This window comes from Microcebus murinus, chromosome 16, assembly GCF_040939455.1.
Source record: "Microcebus murinus isolate Inina chromosome 16, M.murinus_Inina_mat1.0, whole genome shotgun sequence".
Taxonomy (NCBI): Eukaryota; Metazoa; Chordata; class Mammalia; order Primates; family Cheirogaleidae; genus Microcebus; species Microcebus murinus.
The window spans coordinates 33,554,755-33,578,986 of record NC_134119.1 but is presented as its reverse complement, the minus strand read 5'-3'; the positions used below and the strand labels follow the sequence as shown (position 1 = coordinate 33,578,986).

Here is a 24,232-nt window from a genome sequence, read left to right as displayed (position 1 = left end):
CCTCAACACAGATGTTTGGGAAAAGCTGGGGTGAACCACAATCTGTGTTAGAGAGCTTGAATCAACTTCATGCTCCTCCTCTGGCCTTGAAGGCTGCCTGGAATAAGGCCCTATCTACCTTGCAGCCTCATATCTGCTACTTCCCTTTACCTACCCACCCCACCCCAGGAACACTGGGATTATGCTGATCTCCACCACTTCTGCCTTGTGCTTTTCGTTTCTCATGGATGGCCATTGTTTCTTGAGATCGTCTCCTTGAAATTCCTCCCCCCAACTTCTGGTTTGATTTTGTTATTATTCTTTGGGGGTAGGGTGAAATTGTTAATTGTATATAGTTCTAAGGATGTAGGTGACTTTATTCTTATTTGGGGGAAAACAAAAAGAACCTTGTAGAAAATGCTGAAGTCCTTTTTTTTTTTTTTATGGCTGGCTTGCTTCCTTTCCTTTCCTTTCCTTTCCTTTCCTTTCCTTTCCTTTCCTTTCCTTTCCTTTTCCTTTTCCTTTTCCTTTCCTTTCCTTTTTCCTTTCCTTTCCTTTTTCCTTTCCTTTCCTTTTTCCTTTCCTTTCCTTTTTCCTTTCCTTTTTCCTTTCCTTTCCTTTCTCCTCTCCTCTCCTCTCCTCTCCTCTCCTCTCCTCTCCTCTCCTCTCCTCTCCTCTCCTCTCCTCTCCTCTCCTTTTTCCTTTCCTTTCCTTTTTCCTTTCCTTTCCTTTTTCCTTTCCTCTCCTCTCCTTTCTCCTCTCCTTTCTCCTTCCCCTCCCCCTCCCCCTCCCCCTCTCCTTCCCCCTCCTCTTCCCCTCCCCCTCCCCCTCCCCCTCCTCTTCTTCTTTTTTTGAGACAGAGTCACACTTTGTTGCCCAGGCTAGAGTGAGTGCCGTGGTGTCAACCAACCTAGCTCACAGCAACCTCAAACTCCTGGGCTCAAGCAATCCTGCTGCCTCAGCCTCCCATGTAGCTGGGACTACAGGCATGCGCCACCATGCCTGGCTAATTTTTTCCTATATATATATTAGTTGGCCAATTAATTTCTTTCTATTTATAGTAGAGACGGGGTCTCGCTCTTGCTAAGGCTGGTTTTGAACTCCTGACGTCGAGCAATCCGCCCGCCTCAGCCTCCCAGAGTGCTGGGATTACAGGCGTGAGCCACCGCGCCCTGCCTGAAGTCCTTTTTTTTTTTACTACCCCTTGTCTCAGTTCCCTTTCTCCTGTCACTAGAGGGTTTATGTCTCTGGCAAGCTGTGTCACATCACATGTATGATGGCTGCCAAATGCCCGAAACCCACACCCTTTCAGTTTAGTGGCCTCAATGCTAAGAGAAGAGTTTTACCTGTAGCTCTAGGGGGAAAGTCCAGGGGAAGACTTTCCCTAGAGAGTCCTTGTTCTTTAGTATTCTGAGCTGTTGTGTGGAGGTTAAAGAGTCATTTGCTCTCTTTCATTGTTAACTAAGGCTATGTGAAGAAAATATTGGAGTTGGCTTTAAAGGAAGAAAAGACAGATTTTAGGTTGACACATTGCAAAAGAAGCTTTCAGATGAAGGGCATGATTGTGAGAAGGCTGAGAGTTAAGAGTGCTTGAAAAGTGAAAGATGTCTTAAAGTGTTGATTGAAGTAGGCAGAAATCTGTGAGAGGTAAGAGGGGAGAGAGTTGATGCTAAAGTCAGGGAAAATACATTATGGAAGTGTGAAAAAGAAAATGTGATCCACTGGTAGGCAGGAGGCTGAGTGATGGGTAGAGGCAGATTCTTTTACTATGGGATTGATGAAGTTTGTATAATGCAAATGAACTTTATACCTCTACACAGGGGTAAGGAAGTAGGGATGTTATATCAAAAATTCCTATAGAATAACAAAACTATACTCAAGGCTCATACAGTAGCCTTCTCATTGGAAACAGGAAATTTCATACTAATAAAAATGTTGACATTTCCTAGAGTATGCTGTCATATGCATGTACCTAAACTATTTCAGACTGACTAGGGAAGGGAAGAAGTAGTAACAGGCATGATGTGATCATCATTTAGTAAATTTAGAGGTATAGGACAAGTTAGGTGATAGTGTCATCCTGGTGACAGCACATTTAGCTGAAAGGAGAAGACGCAAGAAAAAGGTGAAAGTTAATTATCAAATAATGTTAATATACTAAACTCTTAAATTCTTAAAAAGGCTTTCTGATTAAGACTACATCTTTTGTCAGGTGGGAAAAGCACTCCAGGTAGAGAAGTAGGTCCAGGATCTTTATGATTTCAGGTTGTTTTATAAGCCTGGAGAATGAAGGGGGGAGGGGATCATCTTCAGGGAATACAGAGACTTGAAGATGGTCAGTAATCAGAGAGGGCTGGGAAAGAGCTATGACCGGAGCCTGTCCGATGCTCCCTTTGAGCACACCTCTCATTGTGTGGTCACTCTCTAGAATGCTGGGGTGGGGCGTGAGGTCACTGGAGAAAGAGCCTATAAAACAGATGATAGTTGGCTAAAGCGGAAAGGTGGCAGCACACGTGACTCCCTGCAGTGGCCTGACCATTGAATCATCTCTGTAGCCAGGGTTTCTCTCTGTACACTCATCTCCAGATGGAGCCTGTTTCAAGATGTTCATCGACAAGGTCACCAAAGGTGTGCATGCAAATCCCCATGAAAGTGAGTGCCTCCTTTCTTTTTTTCTTTATTCTGCTAAGAACATTTAAATTCATATGCTTTGAAAATGGAGAACTTTATGAGACATTGACAACCAAGGGCTGCTCCATATAGAGCAACAAATAGGACCTAGGACTCTTAGTCCTTTGATACTTTGGTTATTACGTGATTTGAGGGCATGTTACGGGATGGCAGAGTCTGTTATCTCCCTAAAGAGTTGTGATTTTGTAAGGAGCCAATGTTAACTCTGAATTTCATCCAGATTATGGATTGATGACAAAGCAGTACCTTTCATTTCATCATCCTCCTGACCTTCCCTAGCAGCTCACTATCTCCCTACCCGTCACTATCAATTACTTGCCTGGCCTTGGGGAGGTCTTGCTACTCTTAGGGCCAAAGTGCAAACTGGTGGATTCTTTCAGTTCTCAGTAGCACAGTTGAGGCCAAGCTGGACTATTCAAGCAGGAGTGTGCTGAAGGTTTGGGTATGACAGAAGGCCAGCCACAGCAACCAGATTGTCAAGGTGACAAGTTGTTGGACAGTTTTCCACTTGGGTTCATCTATAGTGTCACTCGTATGGTAGACACTGTCTTCTCCCCTTCCCCCCTCTTCATTCTTTCGTTCTTTCAAGAATCAAAACATGAGAGATACTGAAGACTCCTTAAGTTCTCTTTCATAATCTATCCCCTCCCAGAAGGAAACAAAGTCCTAAAGGTAGTGTATATTCCTTTCCCCCCAAGTTTTTGTACTTTAAATATAGATGTAAATATATACAATCTATAGTGTTTTTTCAAGATTTTTCTCTGTGTACTAATGCTTATAGTTCTAGCTCATCCATTTTTATCTGTATTTCATTATGTTGATAAATCATAATTCATTGATCAAGTTCCCCATTGAAGAATATTTATAATGTTTCTAATTTTTTTTATTTATAAAGAAGACTGCAATGTATAGTTGACCCTTGAACACCAAGGCTTGAACTGCATGGATCCATTTATATGTGGCTTTTTTTCAGTAAATATATTGGACAGGTTTTTGAAGATTTGTAACAATTTGAAAAACTCACACACAAACCACATAGCCTAGGAATATCAGAAAAAAAAATGTAAAAGCTATGTCATGAATAATACATAAAATACATGTAGACACTAATGTATTCTATCACTTACTACCATTAAATATACACAAATACATTATAAAAAGTGAAAACTGATGTACATAAACACATGACACCATTTACAGTTCAGAGAAATGGAAACAAACATAAACTTGCAGCATTAGATCATGATTGCATAAAATTAACTGTAGCACATACCGTACTATTGTAATAATTTTGTATCCACCTACTGTAGCTATTGTGATGAACTCAAATATTTGTGAGTATATGTTTAAAATGCCAAGTGACAGTAATCATGTCTGTGTGAGCAGTTTGTCTCTCCAGTAAATTGTGTAAAACAGTAAAAGTGATGTCTTGAGGTTCTTGCATATCTTTCATCGGGTTTAGTGCAATACCATAAACCTTGACTAATACCATGGGATCCATACAAACTCCGGAGGATCATTTGACCCCGGGAGTTCGAAGTTACAGTGACTTGTGACTGTGCCACTGCACTCCAGATTGGGTGACAGAACGAGACCCTCTCTCCAGGGGGAAAAAACCCAAACACCAAAGTGTCACTAGTGATGCTGGAAGTGCTCCCAAGAAGCAGAAAAGAGTCCTGGCATGATAAGAAAAAGTTGAGTTGCTTGATAAGTACTGTAAAATTGAGGTCTGTAGCTCTGGTTGCCCACCATCTCAAGATAAATGAATCCAGTGTAAAGACCATCTTAAAAAAAAAAAAAAAGGCAGCTGGTGGTGGTTGGTGGCTCATGCCTGTAATCCCGGCACTCTGGGAGGCCGAGGTAGGAAGATCACTCCGGGTCAGGAGTTCGAGACCAGCCTGAGAAAGAGTGAAATCCCCGTCTCTACTAAAAATAGAAAGAAATTAGCCGTACAACTAAAAATATATAGAAAAAAATTAGCCAGGCATGCTAAAGCGTGTGTGTAGTCCCAGCTATTCCAGAGGCTGAAACAGTAGAATTGCTTGAGCCCAGGAGTTTGAGATTGCTGTGAGTTGGCTGACGCCACGGCACTCATAGCCCGGGCAATATACTAAGACTGTGTCAAAAAAAAAAAAGTCAAGCAAATTTATGAAGCTGTCACTATAGCTATGCCAACAGGTACAAAAACCTTGTACTTTTTTCAAAATACATTTTTTTTTGAGACAGTCTTACTCTGTTGCCCTGGGTAGAGTGGTGCAGTGGCATCATCTTAGCACACAGCAACCTCAAACTCCTACGCTCAAGGGATCCTCCTGCCTTAGCCTCCAGAGTAGCTGAGACTACAGATGCACACCATGATGACTGGCTAAGTTTTCTATTTTTAGGAAAGACAGGGTCTCGCTCATGCTCACGCTGGCCTAAAACTCCTGAGCTCAAGCAGTCTTCCTGCCTAAGCCTGCCAGAGTGCTAGGACTACAGGCATGAGACACTGCACCCAGCCCAAAATAAGTTTTTATTTCGTATTCAAGATACAGCTTTTATGTGGGTGCAGGCTTGCTGAAAGAAAGGCATACCTATAGGTTCTAATGTGATTCAAGAAAAAGCAAAGTCATTATATGACAACTTAAAGCAAAAGGAAGGTTAAGGATCTATAACTGGAGAATTTAATGCCAGCAAAGGATGGTTTGGTAATTTGGGGAAGAGATTTGGCTTTTAAAAAATGCGAAGATAACAGGAGAAGCAGCTACTGCCACCTAAGAAGCAGCAGATGAGTTCCCAGACACTATTAAGAAAATCATTGAGGAGAAAGGATATCTGCCTGAACAGGTTTTGATGCAAACAAATGGGCCCTGTTCTGGGAAGAAAATGCCACAAAGGATATGTATTGGTAAGGAAGAGAAGCAAGCACCAGGATTTAAGGCAGGAAGGGTTAGGCTGACTCTACTGTTTTGTCAGATTTATGATGAAGATTGCCCTTATCTATACAGCTGCCAACCCCAAGCCTTACAGGGAAAAGATAAACACCAGCTGCCAGTCTTTTGGTTGTACGAAAAGAAGACCTTAACAATGAGAATCCGCCGGGCGAGGTGGCTCACGCCTGTAATCCTAGCACTCTGAGAGGCCGAGGCAGGTGGATTGCTCAAGGTCAGGAGTTCAAAACCAGCCTGAGCGAGACCCCGTCTCTACCATAAAAATAGAAAGAAATTAATTGGCCAACTAACATATATATATATAAAAATCAGCCGGGCATGGTGGCTTGTGCCTGTAGTCCCAGCTACTCGGGAGGCTGAGGCAGGAGGATCGCTTGAGCCCAGGAGTTTGAGGTTGCTGTGAGCTAGGCTGACGCCATGGCACTCACTCTAGCCTAGGCAAGAAAGCGAAACTCTGTCTCAAAACAACAACAACAACAAAAACCAATGAGAATCCTTTTTCTGGATTGGTTCCATTGATGCTTTGTCCCTGGAGTCAGGATGTACCTTGCCAGAAAGGGACTGCCTTTAAAGATCTTTCAGTATTGGTTCTGGCCACCCAGGACCCCATGAGTTCAACACTGAAGGCATCAAAGTGGTCTGCTTGTCCCCAGACACAATGTTCAACCTCTAGATATAGTTCACCCTCTAGATCTGGGGGGTCATATGGACCTTTAAGTTTCATCACATCAGATACTCTATGGAAATAATTGCCAACGCTGTGGAAGAGAACCCCGTAGAACATCATGAAAGTCTGGAAGGATTACATCGCTAAGGTGCCATCATTGTTACACAAAAAGCTGTCAAAGTCATCAAGCCTGAAACAATAAATTCCTGCTGGAGAAAACTGTATCCAGATGTTTTGTGTGACTTCACTAGATTTATGACAGAGCCGATCAAGGCTTTTGGAAGAAATTGTTCATATGGCAAAACAGGTGGGGTGGGGGTTGTGTACAAAGGGTTTTAAGATATGGATCTGGGAGTAATTCAAGAGCTAAATATACACCACACCAGAGAAAGTAATAGAAGATGACTTGGTGGAGATGAGTACTTCCACTCCAGTGCCAGATGATGAGGAAGAAGACAGGGAAGCAGCGGTGCGGGAAAACAAACTGACATTAGATAATCTGGTTCTGATTATTCAAGACTGCTTGTGACTTTTACGACATGGACTCTTCTGTGATATGGGCATGGAAATTAAAGCAGTTGGGTGGAAGATGGGTTGATATTAAATACCTGTAGAAACATTTTTAGAAAAATAAAGTAAAAATGACAAAAGTTATGATGTATTTCCATGAAGTTACACCAAATATGCCTGCCTGTCCTGTCTTCTTTTCCACCTCCTCTGCCTCTGCTAGCCCTGAGACAGGAAGACCAGGCCCTCCTCTTCAGCCTACTCAATGTGAAGATAATGCAGATAAAGACCTACTTCCACTAAATAAGTAGTAAATATATTTTCTCTTCCTTGTGATTTCTTAATAACATTTCCTTAAGGTTACTTTATTGTAAGACTATAGTATATAATACATATATAAAATATGTGTCAATCAGCTGTTTGTTATCAGTAAGGCTTCTGGTGAACAGTAGGCTATTAGTTAAGTTTTGGGGAATTAAAGTCAAGATTTTCAACTGTGGAAGGGGATTGGTACCCCTAACTCCCACAACAATTATTTGTCTTTATGCATGTCTTTTGTGTGTGTGTGACTATGTTTGAGAATTTCTTTAGACTATACCTGAAAGTAAAATTGCTGTAGGATAGCCACTTCTTAACTTTATCACAAAATCCCAAATTTTTCTCCAGGTAGTTGTTCTAGTTTAAATGCCTACCAGAAATATAAGTGACTTGTTATGTTTCTATATCCTGGCCAACACTTGGTATTATTTGCCTTTAAATATTTGCCATTCTGATGTGTATGAAATAGTATCTCATTGAATTTAATTTGTACTTTCTTGGCTGTGTAGTGAAGTTCGTGTATTTCTTCTTAATTTGCTATCATAGCACCCTATTTATTTCTTTCATAGCACTTATCACAAGCCATTGTATTTTTTTATTTTTTGAGACAGAGTCTTACTTTGTTGCCCTGGCTAGAGTGCTGTGGCATCAGCCTAACTCACAGCAACCTCAAACTCCTGGACTCAAGCAATCCTTCTGCCTCAGCTCCCAAGTAGCTGGGACTACAGGCATGTGCCACCATGCCCGGCTAATTTTTTTCTATATATGTTTAGTTGGCCAATTAATTTCTTTCTATTTATAGTAGAGACGGGGTCTCGCTCTTGCTCAGGCTGGTCTCGAACTCCTGACCTTGAGTATATCTACCCGCCTTGGCCTCCCAGAGTGCTGGGATTACAGGCGTGAGACACTGTGCCCAGCTCACAAGCCATTATTTTCAGTTGGCTTTTTAACGTGTTTATTGTCTGCCTCCCTATGTAGAATATACTCTGTGTTAAGGCTGTGGTCACACCTCTCTGGTTTACTGTTTTGTCCCTAGAGCTCAGTCCAGGGAATAAAACTGAATGATCTGGCATGTAATAGGTGTTCAGGAAATAAATGTTTAACAAATGAAACTGGGGGTGGGTCTCTCAATAAATAAGTCTAACATTACTATAAGAGAAACATTCAGGCCAGGTTTGGTGGCTCAGGCCTGTAATCCCAGCACTTTGGGAGGCCGAGGCAGGTGGATTGCTCGAGGTCAGGAGTTCGAAACCAGCCTGAGTAAGAGCGAGATCCTGTCTCTACTATAAATAGAAAGAAATTAATTGACCAACTAATGTATATAGAAAAAATTAGCCTGGTGGCACATGCCTGTAGTCCCAGCTACTCAGGAGGCTGAGGCAGAAGGATTGCTTGAGCCCAAGAGTTTGAGATTGCTGTGAGCTAGGTTGACGCCACAGCACTCACTCTAGCCTGAGCAACAAAGCGAGACTCTGTCTCAAAAAAAAAAGAAAAAGAAACATTCATATAGTAATAGGGTATTCCTCCTATCCAAACCTTATACTGTATTCCATAGCTACTTCACAGTGTTTCATTCTAATCTTCATTTCTTTCCTTTTTAAGCCTTTGAATAAGCTTGAATGGGAGGTAGTAGTAATACATGATAACAGAAATACTGAGTCACACATTGTTTGATTTGATAGCAATATCTATCTGCTCCTGCCTGGGGCCTGTAATTTGAGATATGCTAATGTCCAATTAGCCTAAGATTGTCTTCTGGGTCCCACATCAGGAAAGAAACTAAAACTCTGATAGGGTTCATTATTAGGTAGGAAATTAAATTAGAAGCCCTTTGACTTTGTTGGGTTTATTATCTACAGAGAGTTGATCTTGTCTTATCTAATGTAAGACTTTAGGAGATTGGTACAGACTCCATCAGCAGAAATTCCCTAGGCTAGGTGTGGTAGTTTTTTAATTTTGAGAAATATAAAAGTTGAAAAGGACTAGGATAAATCTCAGCTACCTTTTCTACAGTCCCTTTCTTTTCTACTCCACTACTCTTAATGCTACAGCCACTCCCAGCAGCTCTGATTGTATCCTGTTTCTGCTTATTCGGTTCCTGAGCTTTACTTTGACTATATCTAAACTTTATTCATTGCCTTGGTTAGTATCCTTTGGGGTGTAGGGAACAAACCACCCAATATAGCTTACACCTCAGGTAAACCATAGATGTCTCAGAACTTAAGAACACACACAACTAGAACCAGGAATTAGAGTAGTGGAAATGTCTACTAAAAGCTCCATGCTTCTGTTTTCAAGAGAAGAACCAAGTTTAGGATGAAATCTCTTAGTACCAATTACAGATTGCTAGCGAGGGATGAGCAAGATACCTACCCGACTCCAATAAGCTGTGGCTATAAGTTATAGTCTACAATCATGGTGGCCAAGAGCTACTGCTGGCTATCTGGAAAGAAGAGAGATCCTAGGCAGAGACACTCATAGGTGCCTACTGAAATTATCGGTAGCTGAACATGTGTTTATAGGCTCTGAAGACTTTTTACCCAGCAACTTCTGCTTAACTTTTCTTCCCTCAAGTCTTAACTGACTCCTTAACCCAACTTACTGATCTCCCTTCCTTAGCCAGTTGCAAATCTATTTTCACCAGATCCCTGACCTCCTGGGCTCTTACATGAGCTTTGGGGATGACAAGGTATGGTTTTTCCCTATGTATTAATCTATCTGGAAGAATTAGAAAGTAGGAATATTATATATAATACAGTATCTCTCTGGTAGGCTTATATTTTTTTACTGTGTCCTACCCTAGCCAGTGGGAAATGGTGATGGAGTGGGTATTGTGAAACTTTGGCAACCTGGAATATTTATTCTGCCTTTGCTGAGACCTTATGTTTTCTTATTACAGGAACATGACATAGAAACAACCCATGGTATGGTCCACGTCACTATAAGAGGCTTACCAAAGGGAAATAGACCAGTTATACTGACATACCATGACATTGGCCTCAACCGTATGTATTTCAATTTACACCTTCCTTTTTTATCATACTTAATCTTTGTATATTAAAAAAAAAATCGGGGACAAACTAGGATGAACCAAAAAAAAAAAATAAAATAAAAACAAAAGATAAAAAAGAAACCAACAACAAATGACAGTATTCTAATAAAGCAGAAGCTTTCCCCACTCTGTCATAACCTTCTCTCCTCGCTGCTACATTTGTTAACGGCAGAGTTAAAGTTTCTGAGAAGTGTGCAGGGGAATGTCTTTTGGGAGATACTGGAAGTATATCTTGCCTTTGTGTCTTATCTGCTAAGGATTGAAGATTATGTGATGAACTGATTAAGAAAGTAGAATTGAAATCAGTTTTTTTCAAGTCTGTACTTTGGCTTTTTCATTATCCAGGTTAGAAAATCCAGATTTTGAACTTTGTTATAAGCTTTTCAGTGAATTAGTATAAAAGTATTCTTGCTACAGCCTGTCATCAATGACTTTAAGTGTACTCTTCTAGATGGCAGTATAAGATTCTGGCTCTAGCCATAAGCACATGGAGGCTGTATCCATGTGTTTTTTTTTTTACACGGTCTGGATATCAGAGATGGCCTGCATTTGAGACTACAGTTCAATACTAGAGCTTTTGTAGGTGACTTAGATGAGAAGTGATTTAACCAATTTCTAAGAGAAATTGAAGCAACACCCTTCCTGCACCCTAGCAATTGTGCCAGGACAGAATTCCTACATGGTAAATGTAAGCAGCTCAAGACATTCAGTTTAGCCAGACTATTTGTTAGACAGGGGAATGATGTGCATGAGAAATTACAGCAATTACAGATGTAAGATTATTTTTGTGTAACACCTGGAAACCAAGAAACATCAGCAAATTATATCTCAATATGAGATGTCTCATACTCAGCCTTTAGGGCAGCTTGAATCAAGACACCTCACTTTAGTGGAATGGTGGTTGAAATGAAGTAAAAGAAGACCGTGATATGGCATTGACTTAGTAGTGGGAAAACTGGGGAGAAATAGAGAGACTGTGACTCATGGGCATTTTTATTCTTGTAGATAAATCCTGTTTCAACGCATTCTTTAACTTTGAGGATATGCAAGAGATCACACAGCACTTTGCTGTCTGCCATGTGGATGCCCCAGGCCAGCAGGAAGGTGCACCCCCTTTCCCAACAGGGTAAGGCCACAAGCAAGATCTTCCGAGAGACATGCACTCAGAAGAGCAAATGACTTAGCTGCAGTGGAAGCAGTGTGTGCTTCCCTCCCACTTGATTTTATCACAACCAATAGGTTGTACCTAACCAACCAACCATCCTCACATTTTGTCTCTGGGGCCTGAGAGGACTGTTATGTGTGGTCTGTTGGGGGGAACTGCATGTTTTCCCATATCCAGGAATCGCTCTTCATAGCAGGAACCTGCTTTCCTATAATGAGAAAGCAAAAGTGTCTGGTAACCCTACTTCTCACCATCTTTTTTTTTTTTTGAGACAGAGTCTCGCTTTATTTCCCAGGCTAGAGTGAGTGCCGTGGCGTCAGCCTATCTCACAGCAACCTCAAACTCCTGAGCTCAAGCAATCCTGCTGCCTCAGCCTCCCTAGTAACTGGGACTGCAGGCATGCGCCACCATGCCCAGCTAATTTTTTTTTCTATATCTATTAGTTGGCCAATTAAATTCTTTCTATTTATAGTAGAGAAAAGGTCTCGCTCTTGCTCAGGCTAGTCTCGAACTCCTGAGCTCAAAAGATCCGCCCATCTTGTCCTCCCAGAGTGCTAGGATTATAGGCGTGAGCCACCACGCCCGGCCTCTCACCATCTTTTATCTGTCCCCTTCCTTGTCTACTTTTAAATCTGTTGTTTTCGAGTCCCTCTCTGGAACTCCCAACTACTAGGCCAAAATTCAGATCCCTCTGAGCATACCTGGGAACATCTCCCATCCTTAGTTCCTAATCTAGTGATGGAAATTGAATGTCTGTGTAACCATTTATTCGGAGAGGCTGTCCTGGCAGATAGAGGTGCAGTGTGACTGGCCTTGGCATGCTGAGCTTCACCCCAAGCCTGCTTTGCATGGCAGAGTCCTAGGCTCCCTTCCTGTTCCCTGGACAATGTGCTTATCCAGAGGACCCCAGGAGGAGGAGTGAGAGCACACGCCGTGGGATGCTATTTCTTCCCCTCTCCTTTTACTTGTCTCCAGAGCTGCCTTTGGCTAGTGACTGCTGTGAAATAGACCATTGCAGACAAATGATAGCTAACACTTACACAGTACTCAGTGTTCCAGATGCTGCTGCCAATGCTTTACATTTATTAATTCATTTCATCTTCATAACCCTATGAGATAGGATTAAGTTTACTGTTATTCCCATTTTATCAATTAAGAAACAGAGGCACAGGAAAATTAAATAACCTGGCTAAGATTACATAAGAAGTAAGTAGCAGAGCAAGGATTTGATCCAGGCATTCTGGGTCCAGAATCTGTGTTGACCGTGTCCAAATTGTTCTGCCTCTCAAATGCAGATTGGCCAGTACTCAGTTCATATCCAATAAGATTTGGATGCAGTCCCTCTTTTCTCTTTTGTACACAAATGGTTCAAGAGCACTCCCTTCCTTAAAGTGTTCGAGGCTGACTTCCCTGTCAGATGTAAAGCAGACCCTGCGTCACATACAGGCTGTCATCTTAGCATCCTTTCATCTCTGATTCTGTAATCTCTGTGAATGCTCCTTGCTTTTCTTGGATTCCTGGCTTGGGTCTGTTTCTGGGCTTGCCTGACCATTTTAGGATCAAATGGCTCATATGTGAACCAAATCCAAAAACAATTACTAAAATAACCATGTTATCCTATAGTTACAAATAAACATTCATGCTCAGGATTTGTAACTGTGCCTAGGCCCCATGAAGCTTTGTTTATGTTTGTGTTTTGCTGCCTAATATAAGCTGTAGGCAAAGAGCCACTTCCTGAGTTGACTTTTACTGCTGAAAGTTTATTGAGCCTGGACCCCATTTGAAGTGGGTTTGGAATCACACTAGTAGAGAACCATATTACCAGTTCTTCTCACATGGCTTCGTCTGGTCCCAGAGACTATTCTTTTTTTTTTTTTTTTTTTTTTTTTTTTCTTTTTTTTTTTTTTGAGACAAAGTCTCACTTTGTTGCCCAGGCTAGAGTGAGTGCCGTGGCGTCAGCCTAGCTCACAGGAACCTCAAACTCCTGGGCTCAAGCGATCTTTCTGTCTCAGCCTCCCAAGTAGCTGGGACTACAGGCATGTGCCACCATGCCCGGCTAATTTTTTCTATATATATTAGTTGGCCAATTAGTTTCTTTCTATTTATAGTAGAGACGGGGTCTCGCTCTTGCTCAGGCTGGTTTCGAACTCCTGACCTCGAGCAATCCGCCCGCCTCGGCCTCCCAGAGAGCTAGGATTACAGGCGTGAGCCACCGCGCCCGGCCCCAGAGACTATTCTTTAGGATACAGAAACATGGGGGTTCTTTTGCTTTCTTTTTAGCATGTCAGTCATAGAAAATTATATAACATGCCACATTGTTTTCACATTACCTCTTTTGAGCTTTTGGTAAGAGCAAATGTTTTTATCTAAGCCTCCTGTACTTTCCAGCTAGTTACTTTCTAGTAACTGAGAATTGTGAGTGGTTTCTAATTCAGGAGATATCCTTCTGGATTTCAGGTACCAGTACCCCACAATGGATGAGCTGGCTGAGATGCTGCCTCCTGTTCTTACCCACTTGAGGTAGGTTCCTTCTGCAGTCTTTCACAGTTTTTATTGACTTTGTGTAGTCAATTCTGTAATGTGTGTTCCAGAGGATAGGATGGTAAATAAAACAGAATAGTCGCTCTTCTCCTGGAGTTAGTGGGTTAACAAGGAATCAAACAGACACACTTAAGTGCCATGAAAAAGCTAGTGGGGGTGTTTGGTTAGAGCAGGCGTCCTCAAACTATGGCCCATGGGCCACATGCTGCCCACCTAGGACATTTATCCGGCCCACCGGGTGTTTTTGACGCAGCTGCCTGTCTTGCTTAGCAGCCGACTAATCCTGGGCTCACAGTGCGCACTCTCCAGTGGTCTGAGGGACAGTGAACTGGCCCCCTGTTTAAAAAGTTTGAGGGCCGGGCGCGGTGGCTCACGCCTGTAATCCTAGCACTTTGGGAGGCCGAGGCGGGCGGATCGCTCAAGGTCAGGAGTTTGAAACCAGCCTGAGCGAGACCCCGTCTCTACCAAAAATAGAAAGAAATTAATTGACCAACTAAAAATATATATACAAAAAATTAGCCGGGCATGGTGGCGCATGCCTGTAGTCCCAGCTACTCGGGAGGCTGAGGCAGTAGGATTGCTGAGCCCAGGAGATTGAGGTTGCTGTGAGCCAGGCTGACGCCACGGCACTCACTCTAGCCTGGGCAACAAAGTGAGACTCTGTCTCAAAAAAAAAAAAAAAAAAGTTTGAGGACCCCTGGGTTAGAGAATAAAGGCAGGGTCTACACAAATGAGGCTAGTTAGGGAACATCTCTCTGGGAAGGGGTCATCTAGCCTGAGACCTGGAAGATGAAAAGGAGCCACCTAGACAGACAGCCAGGGCAAGAGGATTCCAGACAGAAAGAATATGTCCAAAGGCCCTGGGCCAGATGAGCAAGTGGAAGAAAGGCATGGAGTGAAATTCAAGAAACAGACAAGGACCAGATGCTGTCGGGAGAGGGGCTGAAGCAGATGGAGATAGATGGAAACATTCTAGAGATAAACTGCACTTGACTTTCTGATGGATTTATATTGAGGTGATAGGACAGTGAGCCAGGTTTCAGTCATATTTTATTTAGCCATTAAAACCAACTTGAAAGTAGGTGGTGATATCCTTGTTTATAGGTGGGGAATTGAGAAGGTTACCAAAAAAAAAAAACTTGCCCACTAGACTTGCTCACGTCTAGTAAATGTCAGAGCCAGGATTTGGGTTGTTTTCTTTTCATTGTGTAATGCTGCTCCAAATGAAGTTGACTCTGTCAATTGTTGGTATGCCCCATTCACAGTCTGAAAAGCATCATTGGGATTGGAGTTGGAGCTGGAGCTTACATCCTCAGCAGATTTGCAGTAAGTATGTAGAGAGGATTCAGTACCCTTGAGGCACTGCCTAGGTCACAGATGTTAGTGCTGTGTTAAATGACCAGGCACTATTCTGGGTCTTATGTCAGTTTTTCTGTGAATTCTGTGTGCTTCAGATGGAGTCTTGCTTTGTACTTACAGTCCCTGAAAAACCAGAGATGAGGGGAGTACATTGTCAATTGAAAGTAAGGCCTAGGCTGGGCAAGGTGGCTCACGCCATCATGGTATCACATATTCAGGTGGTTTCAGGAAAAAACTTCAGGAGCCCCTATTTGGAACACAGATATATGAATGTGAAACAGCCCTTCTATGCCCGAGCAGCCCTGTATGCCAGGTAATTCCAAGAGCATTTTCCCAGTAGGGAAGACCTACCATGAGTCGAACAACTGCAGACAAATCAAGTGCTTTCCTCTGCTGTAGAAATGAAAAAAAACTGTCTTTGGTATAGAACCTTGGAAAGCAAGATCATTCGATAGTGATTTAAGAAACTTGTTTCCAGGCTGGGCGTTGTGGCTCATGCTCGTAACACTAGCACTCTGGGAGGCCAAGGCTGGTGGATGGCTCGAGGTCAGGAGTTCGAGACCAGCCCGAGCAAGAGTGAGACCCTGTCTCTACTAAAAATAGAAAGAAATTAGCTGGACAACTAAAAATATGTAGAAAAACTTAGCTGGGCATGGTGCCACATGGACTACTGTAGTCCAGGCTACTTGGGAGGCTGAGGCAGAAGGATTGGTTGAACCCAGGAGTTTGAGGTTGCTGTGACCTAGGCTGACGCCACGGCACTCTACAGCGAGCAACACAGCGAGACTCTGTCTCAGAAAAAAAAACAAAAAACAAAACTTGTTCCAGATGTTAAGTCAGATTTTAAGAGCTATTTTTCTACATAAACTTCTTAGCCACTGCTCTGTAGTCTAACTTTCAAACATCAGGCATTAAGGCATAGTAAGAATTGATTAACCATGTTCCAACTCTTTAGAAGAACTGTTGGAGTGGAACTTTCATATTGTTGTTTTTGTCTTAGCTCAATCATCCAGAGCTTGTGGAAGGCCTTGTGCTCATTAATGTTGACCCTTGTGCTAAAGGCTGGATTGACTGGGCAGCTTCCAAAGTAAGTAACAAATGAAGGTATCCATCGGTTCATCTTCACCCTTCTCAAAACAGCTTATTTATTATATCTTTCATTATGGAATATATATAGTTAAGAGCAAAAAGTTTTAAGTGTACAGCTTGAGGAATGTTTACATATGGTATCAAGACCAAATCAATACACAAAATATTGCCAGCTCTAGAGAATTCCCTCATGCCTTTTCCTAATTGACACTCCTCCTTTTCCCAGAAATAACCTTATTCTGACTTCTATCACCATGAGATAGCTTTTATCTGTTTTTAAACTGGTTTATGTTTTCTTAAATTGAAATCATAGAAAATGTATTCTTTTGTGTCTAGCTTCTTTCATTCATCTTTTTGTCTGTAAGATTCATCCATGTTTTGTGTAGCGGTAGTTCTTTTTATTTGCTGTTTAGTAACCTATTATGCAAATATACAGAATAAGTTGTTTTTGTTATTTAGATCTTAAGAATAAAGCTGCTATGCATATTCTTTTACATATTTCAGTAGACATACACATTTATTTCTTTTATTTCTTTCTTATTCTACCTAGGAGTGAAATTACTGAGTCATAGGGTAGTTGTATGTTTAGCTTCAGTAGATATTACCAACAGTTTTCCAAAGTATTTGACCAGTTTGTACTGTTAACGGAAAAGAAAAAAATAGGCAAACTCTGTAAAATAATTTTAAAGACATTTACTGTGAGCCAAATTTGAGGAGGAGCCACACCCAAGAAGCTTGAGCAAGTTGACTTTCTGTGACTGGGTTACAGTTTGGTTTTATACATTTCAGTGAGACAAGAGTTACAGGGAAATTCATAAATAAATATATAGAAGGCATACATTGGTTTGTCCAGAAAAGGTGGGCCATCTCGAAGGGGGTGCTTACAGGTTATAGGTGGGTTTAAAGATTCTTTCACTTGTAATTGGTTAAAGACATGAAGCTTTGTCTAAGACTTGGTATGTTTTGTCATAAGGAGCTATTTATCAGAGATAAACCACTGGACATATATTTGTTTTGTACATTGAGGACCTGTAGGTTTGTTTTGCATGTCCTTAGGCCTGTTAATGGGTTACAAAGGATGTCCTCAAGAAGGGAGTAGGACATGATGAGGCATGACTGACCTCCCTCCTTATGGTGGGCAATTTAGTTTTAGGATCTTCCTTTGGCCATGAGGGGGTCCATACAGTCAGCCTGTGGGTGTCTTAACCTTAAGGTTTAATTTCAGTTTATAGTACACAAGCAATGCATGAAAGTTCTAGTTGTTTCACATCCTTATCAACATTTGCTATTATCAGTCCTTTTAATTTTTATGAAAGATGAGCAGTTTTATTGGTAGTAATCTCAGTTTGTTTTTATATGGTACCCATCAACAAAATAGCTTAAGTTATTAAAGTGATTTTTAATTATACCATTTTTTAAAATGTTAAGCTATACTTATAGGTAAATAATACTGGGGTTTAATTTGCATTTCCCTAAGGGGCAATGATATCAAACACCTCTTCTTGACTATCCTCTTGTGGAATGCCTGTTAATGTCTTTTGCCCTCATATTCTTGCCCTTTAAAAAAAATATTCTGCATATAAGTCCTTTGCTGGGGCCAGGCACAGTGGCTCATGCCTGTAATCCTAGCACTCTGGGAGGGCCGAGATGGGCGGATCTTTTGAGCTCAGGAGTTCGAGACCAGCCTGAGCAAGAGTGAGAACTCATCTCTACTAAAAATAGAAAGAAATTAATTGGCCAACTAAAAAAAAAAAAAAATATATATATATATATATATACATACATATATAAAATTAGCCGCGCATGGTGGCGCATGCCTGCAGTCCCAGTTACTCGGGAGGCTGAGGCAGCAGGATTGCTTGAGCCCAGGAGTTTGAGGTTGCTGTCAACTAGGCTGACGCCGCGGCACTCTAGCCTAGGCAACAGAGTGATCCTCTGTCTCAAAAAAAAAAAAAAAAAAAAAAAGTCTTTTGCTGGGCTGGGTACATGTATCTCAGATATCTTCTCCTAGTCTGTGGTTTCCATTTTACTCTCTTAATGAAATAAATGAATGAATCACTCTCTTCAATGAACCCAAACAGGTTATCTGTGCTGCTGCTCCCAGAGACATGTGGATTATTGATGTTTGTTAACTAAAAAATGAAGGCATTTAGCCTCTAAAATCTGTTTAAGGAGATAGGAAATGAAAGGGGAATGCTAATGATTTCACAAATATAAATAATCCCAGTACCAAACCTAAGTAAAAAGAGGGCATAAGGAAAAAGGCATTATATTATATCCCATTTGCATTGAACTCACCTATGCTAAAAATAATTCACTGTTTTTAGATTGGAAAGGAAGCAGTTTTGGAACATTTTCTTGCTGAAGTACAAATGTTATTTGTATGTTATTTTAATCTAAAACTGTGGAATTCTAAATTAAAACAGAGATGTTTTCCAGAGACAAAAATAACGTAAACCTTTATTGCCTACTAAAAGATGCCTGTTGTATTAATCTCATTTTTATACAAATGTCTACTTCTAAATATTTCTAAGTCACGATGAATGTTTTTTCTGATGCACCACTGGAGGATTTAGTCTCTAAAACACTACCACCTAACCGATCACATGTATTTATAGTCTTTATTGACACTGAAACCATGAAATCCAATAATTTGACATCTAAGAACTTATTTGAAGTGTAGTTAGTGATACTTACAAAGATTTAAATAGAAGGATAATAATGTTTTTAAAAAATCTAACATCTACATAGTACTTATTATGTGCCAGGCACTATTCTTAAATCTGTTATGTGTATTTAAACTTTTCATTCTCAGGGACAACCCAGTGAAGTGGTACCAGTATTATCCCATGGAAAAATTAAGTCATTTGCTTGAGGTCAAGTAACTAGTAAGTTGCAGAGCCAGGAAATTCATTAAAGCAGTGTTTATAAGGCAAAAAGATGGAAACAGCCAAAGTGCCAATAATATAGGTTAACAAAATTGTGTGGAAAACTGTACAATCAAAAAATTATGTTAATTGGTTATTTAAGGAAATGAGAAAATTCTCATGTTAGTGAAAAACAGACATGAAGCTATATAATATGATCCCAGTTTTGTGAAATACATATGCATAAGCAAAGAGGGAAGATGTCTTGCTAGTAGTTACATCTTTGGCTGGTAGTATCACAATGATGTTTTTTCATATTCTATTTTTTCCTAATTTTCTATGATAAGCATAAATTAATTTTATATTTTAAACTATTAAAATATTCTACTTACCAGTAGACCACATTCCAGACAATTTATCCATCTCTCCCCAAATTTAAGTTTTGGAGAAATGGTGTATTCCCTAGCTTTGGATGAAACATATTAACAGTGCTATTGCCAGATGCTGTTGGTGTTCTTTCTTACAGCCTGACTTAAGTCACATTTGTCCTAATTCTTATCTAGCATGTGGATACATTAACACTTACCCACGCACTCTCCATCACATGTAACAACCTAGTAAAATTCTTATAAAACTTCAGATTTATGAGCATTTATGAATATTAAAAATGAAATGAGATTATTTATTCTAATTACCTTTAACTTATGAAGATAATTTTAACTTAATTTATAACCTGATAACTCATATGAAGATTTCAGGACTTCTTTCTTCCTTGATCTTTTTGGGACTATGTGGTCCTGCTCCATCCATACCCATGTTTGTCTCTCACCTCTTCTCCATTCCTACCCCAGCTCAGTACTTCACTGCTGATCCAAGTCAGCAGTAGGAATTCATTATAAAACCATGCAAGAAGGCTTAAGAGGAATCAACAACATAATTTGAGTTGGAAATTTTCTGAAAGTAGACTTAACAGTCTCTACATTTATGTAGATTGCTGCGTTTATTAGACCGAGATGCATCATTTTGAAATGGGAAGATTTAGGAGAAAATGTTCATAACACAAGAACATTTTGTAAACATAGCCATTTCCTCTCAGGGCCTTAAATGAAGATAGCAAAAACTGGAAGAATGAAAAACAAATTGTTTTTGTTTCTTGGGCCACTTTGGAGTGGTTATAAGATAATCCTTATCAGCCATAAATCCAACGTAAATGCAGAAATAAAGTGTGCTAATTCAAGTAGACAGCTTGATAAATTTTTATATATGCTTACTCTTGACTCAAGAGTTGTTATCTTTTTAGCTCTCAGGCCTGACAACCAATGTTGTGGACATTATTTTGGCTCATCACTTTGGTCAGGTAAGTGCCTGTTCAACTAGGCAAGCTGTGTTTATTGGCTTGCATGCGAATCCTTATTTTACCTCAGGAAAGAAGGGTGCCTTAGAATTTACCTGATCCTAGCAGAAAACACTTCCCGTGCAGGCTGAGATGCATGTAGTCCTGGAAAGGCCACTCTTATGGGAGAAGCATTAACTCTGTGCCACATGGCTCTTGACATTTGGAGAGAGGAGAGAAGATAGTGTCTCTCTCCACCTGTTCCTGTAAGTAGCATGCCATCTATTAGTGTTTGACAACATCACGTGCCTCTCCAAACATCTTTAGAGCCATGAGGAGGTCTGGGAAAGGTATCACAGAAATAGAAATTTCAGTGGAAATAGAAACCATGAAATGTTAGTGCTGAAAGAACCTTAGAGATTATCTTGTTCAGTCCTCATGGTTTGTTCTTTTTACTGGTGAGGAAACTGAATTCTACAGAAGAAGTTGCAGTTATGTGGATAATTGCTGAGTGGAGGAGGCGACTCAACTGGTGGGTTGGGGAACCCCGATTCCTTTTCCAAAGGGAAAAGTAAGGGGGGCAACTTCTAAAGCAGTGATCAAGTAAGTGAGTAATGGGATCAGAGCTGTGAGGTGTTTGGAGTAGGGAGATGAACACAGCATGAACAGGGTTAATGGGTGCTTAGTTGCAGTCTCATTTTGTTGCCTGGGCTACAGTACCATGGCACCAGCCTAGCTCATAGCAACCTCAAACTCCTGGGCCCAAGTGATCCTCGTACCTCAGCTTCTCGAGTAGCTGGGACTACAGGCATGCACCACCATGCCCGGCTAATTTTTTCTATATATTTTTAGTTGGTCAATTAATTTCTTTCTATTTTTAGTAGAGACGGGTCTCACTCTTGCTCAGGCTGGTTTTGAACTCCTGACCTAGAGCGATCCACCCACCTCGGCTTCCCAGAGTGTTAGGATTACAGGCGTGAGCCACCGGGTCCAGCCCAGTTAATTTTCTATATCATCTGAAGGAAGATGGTAGGTAGAGAGAAAACTAGCATTTACTGAGTACTCATTATATATGGTAAGTACTTAGGTGCACAAACTCAGTTATTTTTTTACATGGTTCTTTCAGCCCAATTGTAAGACAGGGAAACTCAAGGCGAGAGAGGCAAAGTAACTTGCCACCACTATCCATATAGTAAGGGGTGGGACTGACATTTGAATCCAGGTCTGGCCAACTCCAAAGCCCGTAGTCTTTTATTTTGTAATGTTTTTATTGAAGTTACAAATTCATATATATTTTAGAGTAGAGAAGTTCTGTAGGACTTATTACAAAGAATCTGCCACCCACCCCATTTTGTGCTGATTAGAGGCAACCACTCTAATTCTTCTAGCTGATTCTTTTGGGTTTTGCCTCCATAGTGCTCTCTCCCCAACTCAGGTGTAACTTACATACACTATAGTGCACAAATGGTAAGTGTATCTCAATCGCCATTTACCTATGTATACTCCCATGTAACCATTGCCCAAATCATGATATAGAGCATTTCCCTCACTCCACAAAGGTTTCTTCTTGTCCTTTCCTATTCACCAATCCTGCACCCCAAACCAGGTATTCACTATTGTGTTACCTCTATAGATTATTTTTGCCTATTTTTGAACTTCACCTAAATGGAATCATACAGGGTACACTTGTCTAGGTCTGGCTTCTTTTGTTCAACATACTATCTTTGAGATTCATCCATGTTATTCCATGTGTCAGGAGTTCCTTCTTTCTTGTTACTGTGTAGCAGCTGTCCATTGTATTAATATACCACAAATTATTCTCCTATAAATGAACATATGGATTGTTTTCAGAATTTTTTTTTTTTTACTCTTATGAATAAAGCTGCAGTGTACATTCTTATACCTGTCTTTTTGGATATATGCACTAAATTCTCTTTGCCTCCATCTCTGTAAAGATGCATATCCTTCCACTTGTTAATTTTTCATTTGTAGGCATTATCTGTTGGCTTTCCATTATGGCAGGTGATATCTATCTCTCTCTCTCTCTTCCACACACACACCCCTTGTCCCCATGACACACATTTCTATTTTCCACTACCCTTATCTTCCCAATATAATAGAATTTGTGTTAGATCAAATTCTACCATTTATAGTATCATGTCTATATAAATTGTTATTCGGGGCTGGGCCATCACTGCTTTTCTGTACAATATTTTGTGTTCACTTGAGTTAATAGTTGTCCTATTTTTATTTTTGTTTGTATTGCTTGCTGTTCTAGCATTATAAACATTTCAGACGCTCTGCCCTGTACTATGAATCTCCTTGTTCAGTTTAGTTAAGTACATCAGGTATTCTGTCATTTTCATCTTCTTGAAGAATTCTCTCCTGTGGCATTCTCCCTTGCTTTAGTCTGGACTGGTTTGGTAACTAGTATAAATGAGTCAATGATGGCCTCTGTGGATTGGTTCCTAGATTGTTTATGTCTTCACTACAGACTATTAGCTCAAAAGCCCTCCATCCCCCAAAATGAAATTTTTATGCATCCAATTCTTTTTAAAATAGCCCAAACAAGCATATTTAGCCATTTACAGGCTTCTTGCTTTGCATATTCTAAAAAACTTCATATCACATCTGCTGGCCATTGATAAGATAGAGCTTTATAGTTATAAGACCACAAGCTACTGTGTTTGGACCCAGAGACTCTCTGAGTTTAAGTCCAGCCTGGGTAATGTAGTGAGACCTCCATCTCTAAAAAATAAAACAGAATAATAAAAACCCACACAAATAAGGAACCATGGTTCAGAATGGTTAGGTGACCTAAGTTCCATAGCTAGTACTTGAATTCGTAATAGATTCTCTGATACCCTCATCTGATACAGAATATGCCCACTGAACCAGTCTGGTGCAAATAAAAAAGGTTTAACCATTCAGCCTGCCAGTACATCAGTAGCCCCCATACTTTGCTCTATTTCCCATCATGGGCAGCAAAATTTGCCTTTTCACACTGAAAATACAAACCACCTGTAATCCCAGCTGCTTGAAGGCTGAGGCAAAAGAATCACTTGAGCCCAGAGGTTTGAGGCTGCAGTAAGCTATGATTATACCACTATACTCCAGCCTGGGTGACAGTGAGACAATGTCTCGAAAAGAAAGAAGATGGGCCAGGTGCAGTGGCTCACGTCTGTCTGTAATCCTAGCACTCTGGGAGGCCGAGGCCGGTGCATCACTCAATGTCAGGAGCTCAAAACCAGCCTGAGCAAGAGCAACACCCCGTCTCTACTAAAAATAGAAAGAAATTAATTGGCCAACTAATATATATATAGAAAAAATTAGCCGGGCATGGTGGCACTTGCCTGTAGTCCCAGCTACTCGGGAGGCTGAGGCAGGAGGATCACTTGAGCCCAGGAGTTTGAGGTTCCTATGAGCTAGACTGGGCAACAAAGTGAACAAAGTGAGACTCTGTCTCAAAAAAAGAAAGAAAGAAAGAAGATGGACTTGTTCTGCAGCTCAGAAGTTTACCTATGTCTTCTTTCAATTCTCTAGGAAGAGTTACAGGCCAACCTGGACCTGATTCAGACCTACAGACTGCATATAGCCCAAGATATCAACCAAGACAACCTGCAGCTCTTCCTGGGTTCCTATAATGGGTACAGTTGTTTCCTATTCCTTCACTTAAATGCAGAAAGGTCTAAAAAGATAATTGGCATTTACGGGAGATGGGAAGGGGTGATAAA

General features: G+C 40.8%; 1 protein-coding gene across 6 annotated transcripts in view; it reads left to right on the top strand.

Moving 5' to 3' along the window:
- NDRG3 (NDRG family member 3) overlaps positions 1 to 24,232 on the top strand; it is a 138,436-nt gene that overhangs the window by 34,606 nt on the left and 79,598 nt on the right. For 5 of the 6 annotated variants that reach the window (XM_076011102.1, XM_076011103.1, XM_076011100.1 and 2 more), the window contains 7 exons: positions 9,992 to 10,097; positions 11,150 to 11,270; positions 13,767 to 13,829; positions 15,116 to 15,176; positions 16,210 to 16,296; positions 20,466 to 20,522; positions 24,042 to 24,145. In XM_076011102.1, coding sequence (XP_075867217.1) covers positions 9,992 to 10,097; positions 11,150 to 11,270; positions 13,767 to 13,829; positions 15,116 to 15,176; positions 16,210 to 16,296; positions 20,466 to 20,522; positions 24,042 to 24,145 — 599 coding nt within the window. Of the gene's footprint in view, positions 1 to 2,291; positions 2,632 to 9,991; positions 10,098 to 11,149; positions 11,271 to 13,766; positions 13,830 to 15,115; positions 15,177 to 16,209; positions 16,297 to 20,465; positions 20,523 to 24,041; positions 24,146 to 24,232 lie in introns of those variants that run through there. The other variant, XM_076011101.1, reaches the window with a different exon arrangement.